Genomic DNA, 18,584 nt, shown 5'->3' with positions numbered 1-18,584 from the left:
TTTAACTGCACGGTCATTCCCAGTGACGTAAAAATGCGAGCTTTTATCGCCAGGTTCTAGATTGTTCGTTCTTATCTGGGATGCTGCGCCAATCAAACTGCTGGTAAACGTCCAGTAGCCAATCAGAAACAGCCGTGGGCGGGGCTTGGTAGAATGCCAGTCTCTTGACGAATGCGCAGGTTTACTCATATTACCGGTTGACAATATCAGCGGAGGCTGCGAGGATGCAGTAGAAGGGTTCTCTGCTAGGATTAGAAAGGAAGAATTATCTATAAAAAGCCAGACTTACATAATAGCAAGTAATTCTTCTAGCACGCTCAGGCACATACTGTAGAACAGGGGTGTTGTGTATTCACCCAGCTGCACTGTTAAAACTGGACCGGAGGTGTTAAGATTAAAGAAATAAGGACTGAACATGTCTGTGGTGGGGATTGATGTGGGTTTCCAGAACTGTTACATCGCTGTAGCCAGGAGCGGCGGCATTGAAACAATTGCAAACGAATACAGTGACAGATGCACTCCGTGAGTATAGCATTGCCATCCCTGTAAAATGATGCTGTGTTTTGTTACGCAATGTTTGCTGTTGCCCAGCTGGCCGTGTTCCCAATCCAGTGCATGTTGCTCCTGCGGCTGTCAGTTCTGTCCATTGCTAAGCCCTTGCGCATCTCCATTTTGCATGAATTTCATCAGTTTAACCGCTGTATGAGTCTTATCAGTGATGTTTGCTACGCCCTGAAACGTGTCTGAGAGCAATGCTCTTTTGTGTCTTTATTTTTCCAGAGAGTTTATTGTCACGAGAGCACCGACACTTTATTTCTGAGTCCTTATTTGATCGTGAATGAGAGACGCACAGCGTATTTCCCACCTGTCTGTCATCCACACACTCAGTCGCTCGCGAAATGGATCAGAATGGCTGTTTGTGTTAGACGAATGCAAAGCTGCACGTGCACGCTATAATCCGTCAGGCTGCGTGGGGCGCGTCCACGAGACTGTGACCGTGGAGTCGTGTTCTTTGGACAGATCCACACGCTCTCCTTCTGGGCGCGCCATCACATGCGATCAAAAGAAAATGCTGTAAAACTATATATTTTGCTGGAAAATTGTCATTTGCGGGTGTTTGGACAATTGTCCTAAAAGGAGATCACACTTGAGGTGTTGAAGGAGGTCACTGCGGTGCTTACTCAAGTCGAATTATGTTGTTAGCGCATCCTCAGATTCTCCTGCAACGCTGCTCACAGATCACAGTGGCTCTTCAAATACGGGACATGCGACAATTAACCATGGTTTTACAACATATAATAATAAAAGTAAACAGAACATGTTTACTATTAACCAAGGTATTTTTAAAATAACTGTGGTTATACTAATGGTAAATATGCCAAAAAACATGGTTATACTTTTAAAACCATTTTCTTTAAGATATAACCTACATACATAAGTTATAAGATATAAGTTTTCACACCATAACTCAGTACTTCATGTTGGTTAATCTCTCTCTCTCTCTCTCTCTCTCTCTCTATAAAAGTATAAAAAAATCTACATCCTGACGGAAAGAAGAGATAAAGTTTTATAGCTGTGTTCCTATAATTTGTCAGCAACATCAACAAATCAGGCAACATCAATGTAATTTTCTTGCTTTTATTCAAAGCGACTTATATTGCATTCAAAGTACAGATTTCCAAAGCTGCATGTCTTTCTTCTGTGGTACACAAAAGATATTTTGAAGAATGCTGGTAACCATGTTGGTTCTGGTCACCACTGACTTCCTCTTTGAAACATTTCTCAAATTATCTTTTATATTCCACAGATGAAAGTAAGTCATACAGTTTTTAAAAGATGAGGATGATTAAATGGTGACAGAATTCTGTCTGACAATTTATTTGTCAATATTAAATATTTTCTGTCTGATAGTGACAATCCAATGAGTTTGAAACATCCTGTGGTCTAATTTTATTGAACTGAAATGAATATTTCACACATTATTGTTTTTGATGTTGGCTTGTATTGATTGCTACTATATAATACACAGATTTTGTTAAAACAAAATAGAAGAAGCATGAGGTTACCCTCAAACATGTTGAAAAGAATCCCAAACACTGATTAAACGTGTTGAACAGATTAATCCAAATGAATCCAAACCAGTTTGAAGCCTGTTTAATTCCACTAATAATTTCCACTATCACAATTCCTAGTGGTTCTGAAATGCAGAAACCCTGCCTCTTATAAGAAATCATATTAAAGACCTCAGGTTTCTAGCAGTCTTGATATGCCTTTTCAAATCTCAGAAGCTTATTTCACACCATAACATGGTTTGTGTCGTAAGCGCTAGTGAAGACGCTGTCCAAGGTGCTGATCTACTCCCTGCTCTTCCGGGCTCAAGAATGCATCAGTCTGGAAATTAAATATGGAGGGTGTATGTTACATTTATGAACATGTCACTTTTTCCAACAGAGCATGCATTTCTCTAGCCTCTAAAAACCGGACCATTGGAAATGCTGCTAAAAGTCAGGTACGAAATGCTGTTCATTTCATGCTTTCTAATTTATTAAACCTTTACAATATTTGCTAACCTTAAAATTAGGTGGGATATTAACCAATAAACATGCCTCCTATAGATCATAACTAACTTTAAGAACACGGTTCACGGCTTTAAGAAGTTTCACGGTCGAGCGTTTGATGACCAATATGTTCAAGGGGAAAAATCCAAGTTGCCTTACAACCTTCACAAACTGGTGAATGGCAGCACTGGAATAAAGGTGATATTCTGTGATATTTTGGCACCACTTTGAAAACTATTTTGCTGTTGTAGACCACTGTCCCAAAAATCATGTATTGGACAATGAATGCATTGACAAAAAAAAAGAATATTGCAAAAATGTTTGTTGTGAAACGTCTAGAATGTTAAACATGCTAGAGATCATCTTACATACTCTATTACATTGTCATAGGTACGTTATCTGAACGAGGACAAGGTGTTTACCATCGAGCAGATGACTGCCATGTTGCTCACCAAACTGAAAGAAACTTCTGAGCACGCCTTGAAGAAGCCCGTGGTGGACTGTGTGATATCTGTGAGTGCTTTCAAAACATATTTCTGCTAGTGCTCTTGACATGCCTGTCATCTCTTAGACATGTCTGGGTTTTCTCTAGGTCCCCAGCTTCTTTACGGATGTAGAAAGGAGATCCCTGATGGATGCAACTCAGATTGCTGGGCTGAACTGCTTGAGGCTGATTAATGACACAACAGCAGGTCAGCAAAACTAAGCTTTTTTAAGTTAAGTTTAAGTTAAGTTAAGTTTAAGTTAAAAAGGTAGTTGTTTAGTTCAGGTATTGGGTAGGATTAGGGATGCAGAATAAGGCAATTATGTGCTTAATAAGTAGTTTAATTCTAGTAATATGCATGCCAATAAGCAACTAGTGAAGAGACCCAAAGTTAGAGACTGACATAATATGATCCTATAATGCCAACTCATTCAGCGCTTCAGTTCCTCCAACGAGAACTGAATTGAGCACACAGTTCAGACTTGGGCCAAAGACAAGCTTCTGATACAAACTTGAACTTGAAAGAAGGGCTAAAATGAAAGTTTCATGGTTTATGTAAAAAGGTGAGCCGAGGGTGAGTAAATTAATAGCTAATTTTCATTTTTGAGTGAACTGTGCCTTTAAGGTAGCAATTGCGAGGTGTCACTTTTTACAGTGTGCATGTTGTTGAAAAAGAAACTACATAAAACCAGTTTTTAACTGAATAAAACAGGCTGCAGGACTATTATGTAGATTTACTGTGAAGGGTGATTTGCATATTGTACATGTGTTAGGGGACTCAGCCTTTCTTAAAGACTGAATAAAATGAATACACGTTATAAATAATATGAATAAATTCTCTCTCATTATTGCTGTCATGACTAATGTAATTACCCCTTCTAAGGTTGCCGATCTAGATGAAAATGTGAGGGTGCTGCGGAAGCAAATTAAATGTGTGATGACTGACAAAAACATGATTCGTGAACTTCCTGTGTAATGGTGTTGTCTTATGATGTTTGTCATTTTCAACATCTTCAGCAGAGTAACTGTTTGCAGTAGTGTTAATTTTGTCAGCTATTTTTTATTTATTTATTTAGTCTTGTTCTTAGTCCTGTGTCAAATGTAACTTTTCGTTTTTGTTGTCATACTTTTAGTTTTAGTTGACTAAATGTCTTATCGTTTTAGTCTAGTTATAATTAGGGGAAATATTACTGTACGAGTGTTAAAATGATAAAACATTATTATTTTACTCAATTTTAATAGCAATGATTGTTGTTTACATTTCATCAGAAGTTGACCAATAAGCACAAATCAATAGAATATTGACTCATTTGCATGGTTTGTTCTTCCTCACCTAGTGTATATGTTTATAACAGGATATCAATTAGATCCTAAATATATGTGAATGTTCGTAATAACTCATTAATATATTAATATATATTAATTTCATATATATTAATTTAGTTAACTCGTGGTGACACACTCATTTATTATTATTATATATTTTTTTGTGATAATTAGAATGTGAAGTTCTTTTATATGGGTTCCATTTATGTTAACATCAAACAGATATAAAGAACTTTTTGGAGTACTCTTATCTCTGTCTATTATCACATGTTTGGTATTTGTTGTTATTCTTGTTACAGTGGCCTTGGCCTACGGCATCTATAAACAGGACTTGCCAAACCCAGAGGAGAAACCCCGTAATGTTGTGTTTGTTGACATTGGGCACTCATCCTACCAAGTCTCCATTGCTTCCTTTAACAAGGGGAAATTGAAGGTCTGTGTTAATTCCTATATTTTTATGGGCTATGTTTACTTCAGAGTAATATGTTTAATCTTTCCCAAAGCTGTTATGAAGGGTATTATCAAGCTCTTCTTTGTTGCAGGTGTTGGCTACAGCATTTGACGCGTATTTGGGCGGACGCAACTTTGATGAATTGCTTGTGGAATATTTCTGCGGAGACTTCAAAAACCGTTTCAAACTCAATGTTAAAGACAACCCAAGAGCTCTTCTAAGACTCTATCAGGAGTGTGAGAAACTGAAGAAGCTCATGAGTGCAAACTCTTCGGATCTCCCTCTCAACATCGAGTGCTTCATGAATGACATCGATGTCCATGGGAAAATGAACAGGTGATTCGATTAAGTTCTGCTCCAAAATTAGCAGACTGTAGTTTTACCTCAACGTTCATGTAACCTCTTTCATAAATAACAGAGCTGTTATTGGCTGTTGTTGTATGTGTATTGTGAAATTAAATCAATGCAAATTAAGCATTTCAGGCTTAATAGAAAACTGTTGGATTGATGGTTTGAGCAGAAAGATGTGATTGTGATTGGACACAGGGCTCAGTTTGAAGAGATGTGTGCTCAGCTCTTGATGAGAGTGGAGGCGCCTCTCAGATCGATCATGGAACAATCAAGTAAGCAGCAGCCGATGGCCCAGTTCACAAAATCAATCACAACAGATGTAAAATTGAAATCCATTGCTAATTTGCATTCGTCCTGGCACAGAGCTTAGCAGAGACGAGATCTATGCCATCGAGGTGGTGGGCGGAGCCACCAGAATCCCGACCATAAAGGAGAGAATCTCAAAGTTCTTCGGTAAAGACATCAGCACCACGCTGAACGCAGACGAGGCTGTAGCACGCGGATGTGCCTTACAGGTAAAACAGACTCATGAAGCCTAATTAAAAAAAGACCATAATCTGAACAAGTCTGTCTACAGCACTTAAAATGGCCTTGATAACAGGCATTATAGATGTCAGCACAGAAACAGCAGAAGAGTTGAACAATACTTGTGCCAGTTCCCTGAGGAGTTAGTGGATTCTGTGGGAGAGGTGTAGAAACAAGATGAAATCTCTGTGATGCATGCAGTGCTGGCTCTGATTCCTTGTACTAATACCCTATTTAGACAGCTCATGTAACTACATTTGCTTGTATATCATAAATGTTTGTTTTTGTGTGTATGCGTGTGTGTGTATGTGTGTGTGGTAAGTGTGCAATCCTGTCTCCAGCCTTCAAAGTCCGAGAGTTCTCCATCACCGATGCAGTCCCCTTCCCGATTACTCTTCGCTGGACGTCTCCGACAGATGAAAGTGTCGGGTAAGAGCCTTTAAACTTAACCTTTTAAACTGTTTGAAGCAAGTGCAGATATCTGAAATAGCTATGTTGTGTTCCAAGTATTCTCATTAGCAAGAGATTATTTATTTGTAGTGTTAACTAAGCTAACTAAGAAAGTTAGGATAAAAAAAAAACACCAACCTCAAGAATCAGCAAATAAGTCGTTCCATTGAATGATGCCTCCAATCATGCAGCTTATTGCGGAGAGGTGTGAGATTGCATTTCTTGGCAATCACAATTTGATTTGCACCTGGTGGGCCATAAAAAGACTTGCAAGGCAGAAGGGACCCAAGCCATCAATGCATGAGAAAATAATAGAGACCAACAGGCAAGCACCTAGCAACCAACAATATCATCCTAACAAATGCGTAGTAATGTGCTAAAACCGGTGGAAAGATCTTAGCAGGTATAGCATATAGCATATAGTAGCAGCATTAAGTTACTCTTTAGGTTACTCTTAAGTTACAAAAATTTGCATATTGTGATAAAAGTTCATTCTTTTCCATACTGTAATAATAAAAATTAAACTTTCATACATTTTAGATTCATTGCACACCAACTGAAATATTTCAGGTCTTTTATTGTTTTAATACTGATGATTTTGGCATACAGCTCATGAAAAACCCAAAATTCCTATCTCAAAAAATTAGCATATCATGAAAAGGTTCTCTAAATGAGTTATTAACCAAATCATCTGAATCAACTAATTAACTCTAAACACCTGCAAAAGATTCCTGAGGCTTTTAAAAACTCCCAGCCTGGTTCATTACTCAATACCGCAATCATGGGTAAGACTGCCAACCTGACTGCTGTCCAGAAGGCCATCATTGACATCCTCAAGCGAGAGGGTAAGACACAGAAAGACATTTCTGAATGAATAGGCTGTTCCCAGAGTGCTGTATCAAGGCACCTCAGTGGGAAGTCTGTGGGAAGGAAAAAGTGTGGCAAAAAACGCTGCACAACGAGAAGAGGTGACTGGACCCTGAGGAAGATTGTGGATTCCAGACCTTGGGGGACCTGCGGAAGCAGTGGACTGAGTCTGGAGTAGAAACATCCAGAGCCACCGTGCACAGGTGTGTGCAGGAAATGGGCTACAGAGAAGCAACACTGGACTGTTGCTCAGTGGTCCAAAGTACATTTTTCGGATGAAAGCAAATTTTGCAGGTGTTTTTGTTGGTCGGATGAAATATGAAAATATTTTGAGATAGGAATTTTGGATCTTCATGAGCTGTATGCCAAAATCGTCAGTATTAAAACAATAAAAGAACTGAAATATTTCAGTTGGTGTGCAATGAATCTAAAATATATGAAAGTTTAATTTGTATCATTACATTATGGAAAATAATGAACTTTTATCACAATATGCTAATTTTTTGAGAAGAACCTGTACATTTTATTCAGAAATGAAAAAATCTAGTATATATAATATATCTTATATTATCTTTATATAAATCTTAAAAATATATGTATCCATCTGTTAACCTATATTTAAAAGCAAATGCTCAATTTGTAAATGTAAATATGTGAGGTGTGCTTTTGATTGTAACTAGTGTAATGATGAGACAGAGACGTTCGGATCCATATGCAGAACTTTAATTATGAGAATGGTCAGAAAGGCAATGATCAGTAACGGCGTCAGGTATGTTAGGAATAACCAGAATCGGTATAAACAATCAAAAGGTCAGGTACAGAAGGAACAAACACAAGGAAACCGCTCAGAAATGTCAGACTGGCTAAACAAGACTTCGCAAAGTGTCTGTGTGTGAGTGCTGCTTATGTGTGCGTGTAAATGAGGTGCAGGTGTGGCAAGAAGATTAGCTGATGAATGAGGTGCAGGTGTGACAAGGTGATAGTTTTGCAGAGGCTCATGGGAGATGTAGTTTGGGTGTGGTGCAACAGATGAGAGGTGCTAGTGTCCAAGTGATATGGTGACATCTGGTGGTTGATGGGTGGAATGGTCCTGAGTGGAGTCTACTGAAGTTTGTGGGCACTCCAGCTAATGATCGTGACAACTAGTGTCCAGTAAGTCTACAAATATGCTAGCTTATAGAGATAAAATGTTTTGCATTCGTTTTTATTATATGTAGCTACACTGAAAAAAATTGTAAACTTAAAAATGTAAGTAAAAAATATTTTTAGCAAAATATTTCAAAATAATTGTTTTATGGGTTAAACCAGGCAGAAATAATTCTTTAAGGTCACTATTGCAGGTTGCCACTTTGTACAATGTAGTATCATAATGCTTAATATTTGAAACACAATACATTAAATATTATACTTTTTGTTTGCTAATTGCTGCGATAGTTGCACGTGTGAGTGACAGGTTGAGATTGAAACTCGTCTGATTAAAGATTATGAGGGAATAAAGGAAAATCATTGATCATAAATATTCCCCAAAAGAAATACAAACTGTTAAACTTGATTTCATATTGACTTTAAGGATGACATCGTTCGACTTGTTTTCTCGTCTTCAGGGAATGTGAGGTGTTTAGTAAGAACCATGCAGCACCTTTCTCCAAAGTCATCACCTTCCACAAGAAGGAACCTTTTGACCTGGAAGCGTTCTACAGTTGTCCACATGAGCTGCCCTATCCAGATAGCAGAATAGGTGTGTATCACTATGTGTTGTGTATCATGTAACTTCAGTATCATGTTGATTACATTCTGAAATGGCATTAAACCAGACTTTATTAAAACTTCTATAGGAATCAGTATGAAATGAGTTTTAGCCAGCACTAGCCTAATTTACATCTAAAATGAGACTAATCACTCTGGTGCGAAGCCCAGGGGATCCTTTAATAGTCAGTCATGGCCTCATTTGATTAAGAATGCCCTCAGAATTGTGATCCATTGTGTTCAACACACTAGCTGTGAAGTGGATTAGGTTCGAGTCTAATCTCAGAGGAGTGTCACAGAGGTGTCAGAATACACCTACCAGCCTGGTAATAATTAGGACCGAGACATGACGTCCCGTAAACTCTAAATCCCATCACATCATATACCCTCGCCATACTGAGTGTAATGTATAGTCTGTTCAGAACAATTCAGTTTGATTTCATTTCTGTTTCTGGCTAATGTTCCTGTTGAAATTTCCTTGTTTTTTTTCTGTCTGTTTCTGGTTCTAATTTACATGTTTTTCTGTTGTGGCCAGGCCGCTTTACCATACAGAATGTGGTGCCGCAGCTTGATGGGGACAGTTCAAAGGTCAAGGTTAAGGTGCGTGTGAACATGCATGGCATCTTCAGCGTGTCCAGCGCCTCTCTGATAGAGAAACAGAAAGGAGAGGCAGAGGAGGTGCAGATGGAAACAGAACCGACTGTACAGAACGAGGGCAGGCCTGAGGAACAGGTAGGAGGCATTGAATGTATTCATTTTTTGTATTTATTCCATTCCATTGATGACGAGACTGTCAAGAAAAATATTTAAATGATTAGTTCCACCAAAGATGCTAATTCTGTCATCATTCATGTTGCTCCAAACCTGAATGACTTTTTTTGTTCCTTAAAACATGATTAGATGCACAGGCACAGCATTAGCCTTCTGTAAGTGTTTTCGCTCTTTGTCACTAATTTAAGCTGACTTTTTTTGGTACTGAAAGTGACACCTCTGTCCCAGAAGAGGAAGATTGTCGTTCTTGTGTTAGGGGTTACTTTATTTAGCTTATTAGGATCCTGACTTGCCATCAACAGCTGGAATTTGGCACAGCAGTTTTTAAACTAGGCCAAAGAAATCTAAAATATCCAAATATGCAGGTTACTGGCCATCAATCAGTCAGTCAGTCAGTACATATACTGTGCACTGTATTAAAGTAATGCAAGTTGTATGTACGTAGGTGAAAAATTTAGTTTCAAGTATTTCAATACATTATTTTTTTTACATAATAATGAGAAAAGAAAAAGTTTGGAATTGGTGAGTTGCAAGGCTGCATTTATTTGAAAAAAGAAAAGAGTAGAAGTTAATTTTGTGAGAAATATATATATATATATATATATATATATATATATATATATATATATATATATATATATATATATATATGTGTATTTTTTTTAATAACTGTAGAAAAGAAATACTTTATAAAACTGTAGAAACAGAAATAGAAATATTTTAAAATCCAATTTATTCCTCTGATGGCAAAGCTGAATTATTAATATAATATTATTGTCAATGGTGTGGAAATAATATTATTATCAATGCTATTATTAATATTATTATGGAAACTAATGCGTTTTTTCAGGATTATTTGATTAATAAAGTGTTCAAAATTATAAATGCCATTTTTGATCAATGAATGCATCCTTGCTGAATAAAAGTATTACATTCAAAACCTTACTGACCACAAACCTCTGAAAACTACTATATGTACCGGTATGTAGTATTCTAGTATGCAGTACTATACAGATTATATTTTTGCACAAGGCTTCACAAACTAATAATATAAAATACATGAAGCCAAATGAAAGATCTTTGAAGCAGAATACCCCAGCTCAGTTATTCACTTTTTTATTCATTTCAAAGCATTTTAGTTTTGTGAATGCGACTGGAGGAAGTCTGCATTGTAGTGATTTCTGTGGCTGTTCAATGCTCCTGGTTTATAAAGAATATTCAAAACGAGCAAATATATTCAGCACTGTGAGCAGGATCAGATCTCTCATGCTGCGTTTACGCTTTTGTTAATAGAATAAAATGCAAGTGGACCAAGAAGGCCAAGGAGACCAGCCCACTGAAGAGGAAAAGATGAATAACTCTGGCAATAAGGTACAATTTACAGTACATTGGAAATATATGCAAATATATTCTCAAATGCTGTTTATTTCTACTTTGAAGGGTTCATGTCATGCATTCCAGATTCGATCTATCTGTCTCTGTTTTTTAACAGACCCATTTGTGCTTATATCTTTTCAAATGTCTTATTTTCTTAAAGGAGGGCGATAAACAAGATCAAGGTGCAAGCAGTAGCAAAGGCAAGTCAAAAGTGAAGAGTGTTGATCTGCCCATTCGGGCCAACACCACCCGACAGCTGGATCAAGATGTGCTCAACAACTTTGTTGAATATGAAGTAAGTCATAATTCATTTTCAGTCTGCCTCAGTTCTCTTGAGAACACGTGGAGTGGTGCGATTCATTTAAATCAACTCCGTTCAAAGCCAGCCCTCTTTTTCCACCCTGTGCGTTCGTGATTCTCATCTCAAATTAGAGCCCCGTTTTATTCGCTTTCGGCAGAATTCATTTTGCTTATATGCACTCACTATATTTGTCTCTTGTTAGCTACTGTTTATAACTCTTGCCAGCTGGACCAACTGTATCTTGTACCCTGCATGTTGCTCAAATCATATGAGGGATTTAGTGTTTATGCTATTGTGTTTTTGTTAGTTGACAATATGTCTTAATACTGTGCGTTCCTGGTCTTATTGTGCACCATTCATCAAATGCACATGATTCCACAGCAGAAAATAAAAACATACTTCACCTCTGAAGTGACTTGCTTGTCTGGCTAAGGCCACCTGACAGATGTTGATTAGGTTTCATAATATATTTAAATAGTAACACTTTATTTAAGAATCAATTCTCACTATGAAATAGCATGCATATTTCTAGCATACTGGCTGTTTATTAGTACTTATAAAGCACATATCAATGCCTTAGTCTGCATGACAATATTTTAGATTGTCAATAATTTTGCCCCATACCTAAACTTAACAACTACCTTACTAACTGTTAATAAGAAACATATTAGGAGTTTATTAAGGCGAAAGTCAAAGTTAATAGTTAGTTAAAGGGGTCATATGACATTGCTAAAAAAATAACATTATTTGGTGTAATGAAATGTTTATGCGGTTTAAGGGTACATACTGTACATTATTGTTATTATTTTTTACAAAGCTCATCGTCCTGAAAAGCGAGGTGTGCTCTGATTGGCCAGCTATCCAGTGTGTTGTGATTGGATGAAAGCTTCAAGCGTGTGACGGAAATGTTACGCCCCTCACAAGACAAAAACCTATTATAAATGAGACATTTGTGTATACAAATGCACATTCAGTACAGTTGAGTAGTTATTTTCCGGAACGGTATGCTTGATGTATCATTTATAATCTGCATAATTATGACGTTTAAGATTTTTTGTGTCTTATAAGGCTGAAAAGTTACAACGATCCAGTTTGTAAATATATATTCACTGCATTCTCTCTTCCAGAAAAAAATGATCATACAGGACAAGCTGGAGAAGGAGAGAAACGATGCTAAAAATGCTGTGGAGGAGTATGTTTACGAGCTGCGAGACAAACTGTGTGGCGTCTATGAGAGATATGTCACTGAAGATGTGAGCACATAATCTCTTTGTTTACCCGGAGCTGTTGTTCTCAGTCAAGACACTTGGGAGCTCATGCTTTGTTTCAGTATAATCTACCCCAGTTCTGCAGTTTAAAACCTCAAGTCATAATACATGGAACAGAACATTATAAATACAATCAAAATGAAGCTCAGGTGAGACTTACTATGTATGTGTGTTGATGTTCTTCCTTTGCAGGAAAGTAACCGACTCACTATAATGCTTGAGGACACGGAGAACTGGCTGTATGAAGAAGGAGAAGACCAGGAGAAAGAAATCTATCAGGACAAACTGTTTGAACTCAAAGTAGGTGCTTAAGTATTCAGGTCATCCATCCTCTCTGTAGCTTTCCTGGTACTGTAATACACCAGTCGGTCTGCGTCAAGTCAAACACACCTTCTAGTTTACAATCCGGCTTTCCACTATCTCTGACAAACGACAGACCGGAAATCATTCATTTTCATTGGAGAGTAGCGCGGGAGCTGTCATATGCAGATGTCCGTTCATACTAATGACTGAAAGCATGTGTTATGTGACCATTCATGCACACTGTAGCATCATGCTGCATAAGACAATAAATAATTTATAATTTATGAATTCAAAACTCACTTTAAACTATGATCAAGTGTTTGCAATAACTTCTGATTGCCGTCTAATGTGTGTTTTGGCCATATAATGTCGCTGAAATTAAATATGTTATTACCTCTGAGTCAGAGCAGTGATCAGTGAAGAGAGAGCACAGACAGACAGTAAATCACTGACAAAAAATGCATTTTAAAATGAACACGCACTAGTGTAAGTGTAGCCTAACAGATGTGTAAACTGAAGACTATTTGAGCTTTATTAAATGTATTTGCACTGATATATTGTATTGGTTACATTTTGTTCCTTTGTGCAGTGGCTCAGGAGATGAGTCCTTGAGTCTGTATAAACATCAACAAGATGAAAAATGAAATCAGAGTTTTTTTAATCTGTTTAAAAATGATTTCATAAAATTGGTATCGAAAAAAGTATCGTTCGGGAACCGGCATCAAAATCAGTGTATCGGTACCGATATCGAATTTTTTTCAGTTTATTAGTACATTCATATATAAATCTGTTATATTATTTTTGTATTTTTCACATTAGCTTAATTTTCAACATTTATCTCTTACTTCTGTGATTGAGTGTTCATCTCTGGAGCTTAAAAAAATAAATGTTTAAATGCAAGTGAATGTGCACTTGTAGTGTATCTTTAAAATAAGGTGGTCTGTATATATATATATATATATATATATATTTAATATCTTACAATATAAAACAAGATCTTTTGTGGAAGTCTCAGAACCATAAAATATTTGTCCAAACATTCCATTCAGTCTGAATTGCAGTGTGGTTAGAGGTTAGATTCAATATTACGTTTAAATTTCATCATTACAATTGTGCAAAATACACCTTTGTGTGTTGGAAGTGTGTGTACACATCCGGCCTATAATGATAAAAATCCAGCCAGTGTTTTTTTTTAAATCCCTATTTTAAAACCCACTTTCTCAAATCAGGCTGAGATTCCTGTCATAATGACGTAGTTCCGCACAGGCCCCTCCCACAATAGTTGATTGACAAGGCCGTCCTACCTTAGACTCGCCCTGAGTGAGCTGTCCACCATTGTGTCGACTCCTCTGCAGGGGAAGACAAGAATGTCTCCGGTTAAGCGATTGAGGTGTTCTGTTGTTGGATGTAATAATAAACAAAGCAGTTGTAATTTACTCCCGACATCTGAGCCGCTGAAGATGCAGGGGATTAACGTTACTTTAGTTTTGAAGGGATATGCTGATCCCCGATCTGCCTAAATCTGTTTATGTTCGCACAAATCATTCGTGATCAAGCTTCATCTCTAGTTGAAGTGAGTAGAAGGTTTTTTTTTTTATCTTTACAAATGGCCTTTTTTTTTCTTTTTTTAATTTATTTATTTTTATTAATGGTCAAACATCGAGGACAGTACAAAATAGTACATAATACAACCATCAACTTAAAAATGATCAATAATAATAAAATAATAACAAACAAAGAAGAAGCTAGTTAGCAAGTTTCGCGGCTGAAGTTCAGTCTGCTCCTCACCCCACATGAGAGAGGGGCGGGGTCAGCAGAGCTCATTAGCATTTAAAGCAACATGGACTAGAACAGAGTGCTGAAAACAGAGCTTTGAGCTCTACCTTTGAGAACGTTTTGCCAAAGTATGTCATAGACTTTTCATTAAGACCCTAAAGAATCATATCAACTTTGAAATTGGGCAACCGATGACCCCTTTAAATAGATGACATAAATGTTTCATAAATGCTTGTCAATACATTTGGTAGTACACTTTACCCATATTTCAAAGACAATAGAATTATTAAATGACATATAACGATTAATCAAGATTACTTAAGTCCTATTTAAAAACACTCTATTGTTCAGCTAATTGCACTTAATAGGAATTTTATCTATAATAATTTTTTTTTATTGCAGTTAACATCTAATTAAATGTCTGGAAACATTACATTCAGTTTGCACTTTAGTATATTACTGTAAAGTATATTATTTCTGTAACACATAGTCTTTTTAGAACTGTGCTGTAGTGCTTTTTCACATTGGTCAGTCCATCCAATGAAAATCTTTACTTGGAAAAAAAACAACTGGATGTTGTCTTTGTCTTGTGTAGAAGTTTGGTGAGCCCATTGAAGAACGGTACAGAGAGCATGAGGGTCGACCCAGAGCGTTCGAGGAGCTAGGCAAGAAAATTCAGCTTTTTATGAAGGCGGTGGATGTGTATAAACAGAGGGTAAGCTGTGATGCTAAATCAGTGTAGCGTTTTTGATATTGTATAGTTCTGTTCATAGAAAAGCTTTAAAAAATGTAAAAAAAATGTAAAGCTTTTATTTTTGCAACTAAAGCACAGTTCTTGCCTGTTGTGTTTTTATAAGCCTTGGGGTGATGTGCAACCTCCTTTTTTATAGACACTAATTGGTTTTATTTGGGATAACTCCTTTGCACAGATCTACTGGCCTAATTACTTTTGTAACTTACACTTTTTTAAGTTATTTAATGTACCTTGTTACGTCTCCCACAATTCACTTTCAAGTTTCAAGTGTTTGACTTCATATCAGTTGTTTTGGTCATTTATGTTATTTTAATTATATATCTTTGTCAGAATAATTGTGTTTGTAACTGCATCTTAATATTTTGCTGTTCATATTGGCTTATCTATTCTTAAGAAAATGTAACATTAATTGCATTTACTAATTTCATTCATTATATTGTTCCTCATCAATATTGAAGCATTTTAAATAATGCAGTGCTGAGGTACACTTAGCATTGAAATGAATGGGAGCTGAGATGCATTAAATGCTGTGGTCTGCCATTTGACCAGCAGGATGAGCGCTACCAGCACTTGAGCACCGAGGAGATGAGTGTTGTTGAGAAGAGTGTGTGTGAAGCTCTAGGCTGGATGAATACAAAGATGAACGCCCAGAGTAAACTCACAGTCGCTCAAGACCCAGCAGTCAAAGTAGCAGAGATCATTCAGAAGATTCAGGTTTGTGCACTTTTAAAGAAAAAATACAGTCAGGATGCATTACATTTTGCCCTGTCATTAGAACGATCACACCAGTTTCTTAAATAAATAATGAATAAGAGTTCATCTCACAAAATCATATCCAAGCGATGTTTATTTTGCAAAAAGAAAATAAAGCCTGAAAAAGGGAAAAAATACACTATTTTCATGGCAGGTAATCACTTTGCATGCAACAATTCTTTACTGTAATGATTGATGATAATTTTTATGACTGATGATAATAAATGTTTATAGTATATATTTTGGTGATTACAGCTATATTTTTTATTTAAAATAAAGCACAGCGAAACCATACTATCATAATGTATGAATTACTTTGAATGGAATTAAATATATAGTATCCTTGAAATATACAGTATAGGTATCAACATAGTAATATAGGACTTTTATTTTGACAGACTCTGTCTACTTCTATGTTTTACTATATTCTAATTACTGATTGGTGAGGTAAATTAAATTAAACATTTATTTAAAATATTTTGATTATAAATAAAAGGTGGCAAAACAAACATGATATCACTGTGGCTCAGTGGTAGAGCATTGTGTTAGCAATGCAAAAAGTTGTGGGTTCAATTCTCAGGGAACATACTGATACAAATTTTTATGAATGAACTGCAAGTTGCTTTGGATAAAAGTGTCTGATTAATGTAAATGTCTAGTTATATGTTGTACTAAATTTTAATATGTATTTGGCTTTAAAGTCATGGAAATTAGATGAAATTAATGACAATTTGTAGGGAAAATATGCGTAATTATGAAAACCATTTTTCTGCAAAAATATGGTTACAATTTTTCTTTATGAAGGAAACTACAATTTACTTGTCCATTTTATTATGGGGCAAAATATTATCCCAACATGTTACTGGCAGGTTGTGTCTGGTTCTTTCATAAAGAATCCTCATATTGTGGTACTGTGGCTGACAGCACTCAAACCTAATGCATCATTAAATAAAATGCGATTTCTATAAATATTCATTCATCTGTTTTTGTGTCGAAATGCAGGAGTTAGAGGATGTTTGCAATCCTGTCTTCAACCGACCCAAACCCAAAACCGAGGAGCCTGTAGAGGAGGGAGACAGAAACAACGGGGCACATAATGGCCCCGCAGCACAGCAAGGTGCAGACAGCAAAGGCAATCAGCAGATGAAGCCTCCGTCTGGAGAGATGGAGGTGGACTGAGCTCTTCCCAACTCAACCATCTAATACTGCTGCCATTCTCACTTAAGCCACTATTAAACCTTTTCGACTTACACTGAACTGATAGCTGGAACCATTCTCTCTGTGTCCACCACTCAGTTGGCTGTATTTGTGCATCTGTTTGTAGACGTCTGCTCCTCTGTTGGTTTTCTCTTGTACCTATTAAGGGACTGGATCAGGCTGTCCTTCAAGTGTTGCAGCTGTATTGGAAACATTGGACATCCACAATAGGCTCAAATAGAATAGCTGTAGTTCAAACGCTGAAACGATGCTGCCGCTCCTAACAAAAAGCTATCCCTAAAACAATGTGATGCATTCTGGGAGACCCAAAAGCATTCTTGAGGTGAATCATATCACTTGGTAACTTGAATCAAAATAATGTCTGACCAATCGTTAAGATTGAGAGAAAACGAGCAAATATGTATGCAATACATATAAATATATGGTTTATATTTGTATTTAATATATATACATTTCCAAAGGATGTGTTCTCTAGAGCCTGTAAATATTATTTTAGTAATTTGAATTTATGGGTGCTTAGATATAGGTAAACTCCTATTGTTGAGATTGCAATGCTTTCAGCTCCGTAGTGTCATATGAAAGTAGAATGTTCTGAGCCGGTCATTCCCTTTTTTCCCAGTTTTCATGCAGTCTCATATTAAGTCTCGAGGTCTGATGGTCACAAATAATAAAACATGCCTTTATGACTGAATGTGTTTGTTGACATCTAAATTATTGTGCCAGTTTATGCACACAATACAATTTTACATGTAATTCTGCAATCTCAAAATCTGGAGAAGAACAGGAGGGTTTGTAGAAATGTTAGAAGCACTAATATGACTTTTATTTATGAATCTAAATTTGATTTATTTTGTTAAAATAGGCAGGTAATAGCAGAGATACAGTGTAAATTTTCATTCAAATACATTAAGTAATCAATGAATCACAAAACATAGGACAACTGAACACAGGGTTTCCTAAACTTTCCCGACTGACTTCAAAGAACCATGAATATGTGTCTCTGCTGTTAAATTATTTAAATATTTAATTTAATTCTGACAAAAGGGTTTGTGAATCCCTGCATTTAACAGAAACTGTTATCTTATTTATTATAGAAAAGCCAGTGTTGCAATCATAAACAATCACCATATCACTATAAATGCGGATTATTCTTGAAATAAACAGTACAGGTACTGAAAACTGGATATCGTCGCAGTAAACCACTTTTATTTTGCACAGGGTCTTGTTCCGTGTCATACTTGATCTGATCACCGATTGGTCAGTTTGCGCAGCGACGTCGGTTACGTCATTACGCGTTCTAACGGG

General features: G+C 36.5%; 1 protein-coding gene across 2 annotated transcripts; it reads left to right on the top strand.

Moving 5' to 3' along the window:
• The first annotated feature begins 169 nt into the window (after positions 1–169).
• LOC113060549 (heat shock 70 kDa protein 4L-like) lies at positions 170–17,419 on the top strand. Of its 2 annotated transcripts, none has more exons than XM_026229549.1 (19): positions 170–522; positions 2,452–2,509; positions 2,616–2,756; positions 2,949–3,071; positions 3,151–3,250; positions 4,668–4,801; positions 4,911–5,155; positions 5,366–5,442; positions 5,534–5,685; positions 6,018–6,124; positions 8,617–8,750; positions 9,294–9,490; positions 10,823–10,900; positions 11,067–11,201; positions 12,335–12,460; positions 12,668–12,775; positions 15,150–15,269; positions 15,858–16,022; positions 17,064–17,419. In XM_026229549.1, exons 1-19 carry the CDS (start codon positions 416–418, stop codon positions 17,238–17,240), a joined length of 2,484 nt encoding a protein of 827 aa, XP_026085334.1. In that variant the 5' UTR covers positions 170–415; the 3' UTR covers positions 17,241–17,419. The 2 variants fall into 2 exon arrangements, with proteins under 2 accessions (XP_026085334.1, XP_026085335.1); XM_026229550.1 differs by having other exon boundaries at positions 15,861–16,022; positions 17,064–17,288.
• The last annotated feature ends 1,165 nt before the right edge of the window (positions 17,420–18,584 follow it).

This window comes from Carassius auratus, chromosome 42 (assembly GCF_003368295.1).
Source record: "Carassius auratus strain Wakin chromosome 42, ASM336829v1, whole genome shotgun sequence".
Classification (NCBI taxonomy): domain Eukaryota; kingdom Metazoa; phylum Chordata; class Actinopteri; order Cypriniformes; family Cyprinidae; genus Carassius; species Carassius auratus.
Note: the sequence above shows the minus strand (reverse complement) of the source record. Positions and strands in the feature narration are given on the sequence as shown.